This window comes from Trichoplusia ni, chromosome 7 (genome assembly GCF_003590095.1).
Source record: "Trichoplusia ni isolate ovarian cell line Hi5 chromosome 7, tn1, whole genome shotgun sequence".
NCBI classification, from domain to species: Eukaryota; Metazoa; Arthropoda; class Insecta; order Lepidoptera; family Noctuidae; genus Trichoplusia; species Trichoplusia ni.
Genome location: NC_039484.1, coordinates 15,217,058 through 15,221,119, shown reverse-complemented (window position 1 = coordinate 15,221,119; position 4,062 = coordinate 15,217,058). Strand labels below are relative to the sequence as shown.

Below are 4,062 nucleotides of genomic sequence, written 5' to 3'. Positions count from 1 at the left end.
GCTACTGGCATATTTCCTGTGCTTTTTTCGCAGTTTATATAGAAGAGCGAGCAGTTTCTTGTAGCGTGTGGCGACCACTAGCTTCAACCTCATGCGGCGGGTCCCTATAAACTACAGTAAATATGCCTGTAGCGGCGTTTTGTAGTTGTGGCCGGTGGCCCGTTTGCGTCGACCCTTAAGCATTTTTCTATACAATAATGGGAAATTCAGTGCATAACGGTATAGGTCAATACAATTAACTTCCAATTATTGTATTGGCAAAATGCTTAAGAGAAGAGGAATAATTTCAAATTTAATCCAATTGCCATTCATTCGTCGGGCATTGTAAAATAGCAGAATCGGGGCCCTGGTGGCAGATGAAAGGACAGGCAGCAGAACCCTAGTTAATAGGGTGCTGTTTTTACCCTTTGATTGCTTAACCCTATAAAACGACCGCTATCGAAATGTTTATAGAAACTCAACGGCTTTAATAAACGCAACTGTTTCGAAACGTTTCACGTGTTCACTTTTTATCGTATCTTTGGTACTTTAACTAAGACATTCGACCAGGGCCGGATTCAGGGGCCCAGAAACCTCGGGGCCACAAAGGAGTAGAGGTCCCCAAATTATTTGAGGAAAAGATGTTTACTTGGTTTACTAGTTGAAATTTAAACACTTTTTTCCCAAGGTCTCTATTGTGGAGATCCCCGGCTTGTGGTAGCCCCGGGCTTTCGCCCCGGTTGCCCTCCCCTAAATCCGGCCCTGCATTCGACAGAGGTTTATTCGAATCTTCTCAGAAGTTTAGCTTGGTAATGACAACTCATTTAAAAAAAGAATGAGTATTATTCACCACGTTTGCTCACTTGTGGATTACCGATCAAACCTTTAATAATTTTCCAAGTTATTAAAGGCTGGTATTTGTAAGTAACTTATTGTTAGCATGAAAGAATGAAGGAAGTGGTGGTTAACTAACGGTGGAGTATCGTAGCCGCGCGTGGAGGGGCCGCGCTGGTGACACCAGAAGACAACAGTCAGTGGTAGTAACATGTGGTGGCTGGTAGTGTTGTGGCAGTTCCTGCTCGTCGCACAGGGCATGCACATAATGCCCGAGCGGCATTACGGCACAGCAACAGAGGTACGTACACATTTAAATAAAAATATTGAAAAGGTTTATTTTTTTGGTGCGACTTAAAGATAATTTCTTAGTGCCATTGTTTATTTTATGTCATACTAAATAGGTTTTTAGATTTTGAGTTTCTTATCTTTAAATAAGCACACGCAGAAACTGCATCGTTTAAATATTGATAATAGATAAGAACGCAGATACATCATGTACCTACCTCACTACTTAGTAGATACTCATTTAATTGTATGTTTTTCAATATGACGATAATAATAGTAATTACAAGTAAAGTCATCTAAGTCTCAAATGTAAGCAATGGGAGCAGTCAAATTTAATATAAAAAAGTAGCTGAATATTATTTTCATTAATATTACTTTTTATTGACAGTTGGATTCTCTCAGAGTATTAAGTTGAAATCGTATAGGAATAAAAAAATAACTCTAAAAAGGGAACAGACTTCAAATTTAAAACTATCAGATGGCAAATGAACAAAATACCAATATCCGGCTAGTTATATGCTAACATTATAAAAAAATAAGAGACATACTTTCAAAATTCAAATAATTAACTGTACCAACTTTGCATCTTGACGGTGATATCATTGGTCACGTACCTAGTTATTTACAAATGCTCTTTAAATAAGCGTGGTTCGCTTGAACACTTATAGCAATTTCTCATATCTTTATAGTGACTGGCTGAGTGGGCCAATAGGTAAGGGCTTTAAAGTCGGTAGAAATGGGTACGAGTCCTGCCGCGGTTAAGTTACAGTGAATTCTTTTTGGACTTTTTAATTAAACCTAGACACAGTGTTATAAAGCTAAGTTTTAAGCAGTCTTTTGTCTGTAAAAATACCTTACTTATATCAGGTCAACCCAATACCCTGAAGGGATAGAACAGTCGATGGTTCTATTATATTACGTTAGTAAAATCTTTTCAAACTTCAAAAGCCATCTAGGTCTAAACAAGGCAGATCCTGTACCATATATCTGTATAACCAGACAACTGTATACTTACTTTTACTTATTTTTATGTATTTCATTTATTTTTATCCAGGCAAAGTAACATTTTAATTTTGAATTATTTTCATCTGTTATGTTAATTAGTATTTAGTAGTACTCAGTCGTATTTTTTCAACGTTTATTGAGGTTAATTCAATGTACAGACATATGTTCGTTTTTTACCTCTACAAGCTCAAATGGATGTAAAGTATTGTTAAAATTTCTCACATTCGTAGCTGATAGGTAGGATTAATATAAACAACATTATTTTTTGCATCTAAAACCGATACTCAGGCAACGATTAAAACGATTGACAAACACGCGTGTACCTTTACCAATTCAAATTTATTTTTTAGCTTAGTAGCTAAAAAACTGATATATACTTACCTCATTAGTTATTTCAAACGTTTAATTAAACATACTTACTATACCTATAAGGTATTATATGACCGTTGGTAGTTAACGATCCATGAAATTGCCATATTTAAACTGAAGTTATACTATCTTCCTGATAGCTGTCATGCCTGCCCGTCATTGCTCAAACACGATGTTTTTCTTTCTAATTAAGTATTGCATATTAGCGAACTTTATATTAACAGCGAAAATGCATTGTTTATACGCCTAAAGCGAGTTAATGAACTTCATGCGTAATATTTTGCCGCTAACGCAAGTCTTATGCATGCTCATTTTGATGTAATTAAATAGACTTTTACTGCTATTCCAATATTCCGTTCAATGGTTTTCAGGTGAGCTGCATTGAATATGGGGCAATGAATCGTGACAGAATTGGACGAATTTTAAGAGAAGGTAAGGTAACATGTAGCAAATAAAAAATTAAAATATGTGCCTTTTCGTTATTTTAATAACGTTATTTGCATAGGATGGCGTTCCCAGAGTCCTGTACTGAGAAAAATGATAAAACGTTCGGCCTCAGTACCCGTACAGTTTACTCTCAATATGGACCCGATGTCACGACGTGTGGATAACATTATAGACAACATAATACCGCGGAGTGAGCACTTATTAAAAGAACATGCTAAATTAGTGCAGGACATAAATAGTCTGCGCCAAGTGGTCTTCATAACTCCGTTTGTGGAAGAGAATAAGGATTACGACGATTCTATTTTTCATGAAATTATTGAGACGGCGTCTAGCACAACATCCAGGCCGTCGTCGCTGAGACCATTTGTAAGCTCGACAAGGTCACCGACTAGTTCGACAAAAGGAAGTTCGATACCAATCATACTACTGGGGGGCGCGAGTCAGCGGCAAGTTGTAAAGAGTCAGCCAATTAACTTCGCCAAGCCAACAGTCAGCTTGGTAGGAACTACCGTGTCACCTCTAATGAAACATCCTTATCCTTTTGTGATGCACTCACCTCAGCGGAAACCGATTAAAATCTGCATGTCATCTCTCCCGCCTATGTTTCCTACAACGAAACGACCGCCCTCGTTTTGGGATCGACTCATAGATTATTTTATACCAAGCCGTAGTTTAGGTAGATAAGTTACCTAGATAAATTATTGATATGTTTATTATAAAGCTTAAAATATTTTAATAGTGATATTAATTTTATTTGTTTAAGTAAGCTTTGCTATTAAAGTTTGTATGTACGATTCAAAATTATTAGATAGCTATTAGCTGCGGTTGTAGTTGTCAGCTATCGGTATACGGAAGGCGTGTTTCCCGAGTGATACTTAACATTAGCGCGCACATAACGCGAGCTCGCTAGATGCTTAACGTATCACTTAGTAAGTATATGAATACCTGTTCCATGCGTGCATTGATGCCGCAGATCGCGTGTGCTGCCCGAGCTGCGTCTAATTACTAATGCCGATTATGTATTGTCTTCTTTTTTACACTTTTACGCGTACGAATGGAAAAGTTGAACGTCTTATGTGTTATGACAAAATAAGAATTCTTCATTGTGGCTTATGTCATTAGTTCTTGTTGAGTTCTAGT

At 37.1% G+C, this 4,062-nt stretch overlaps 1 protein-coding gene across 1 annotated transcript; it reads left to right on the top strand.

Annotated features, from left to right (window-relative positions):
- The first annotated feature begins 288 nt into the window (after positions 1-288).
- On the top strand, positions 289-3,632 carry LOC113495617. The gene is made up of 3 exons (XM_026874439.1): positions 289-1,114; positions 2,847-2,907; positions 2,981-3,632. The coding sequence occupies exons 1-3, from the start codon at positions 1,025-1,027 to the stop codon at positions 3,604-3,606; spliced, it is 777 nt and encodes a 258-aa protein (XP_026730240.1). The 5' UTR covers positions 289-1,024; the 3' UTR covers positions 3,607-3,632.
- Positions 3,633-4,062: the final 430 nt, after the last annotated feature.

Coding starts and splice junctions, on each gene's coding strand:
- LOC113495617 (XM_026874439.1), top strand. CDS start 1,025: ATGTGGTGGCTGGTAGTGTTGTGGCAGTTCCTGCTCGTCGCACAGGGC. Junction 1,115..2,846: donor ATTACGGCACAGCAACAGAG/GTACGTACACAT, acceptor AATGGTTTTCAG/GTGAGCTGCATTGAATATGG. Junction 2,908..2,980: donor TGGACGAATTTTAAGAGAAG/GTAAGGTAACAT, acceptor TTATTTGCATAG/GATGGCGTTCCCAGAGTCCT.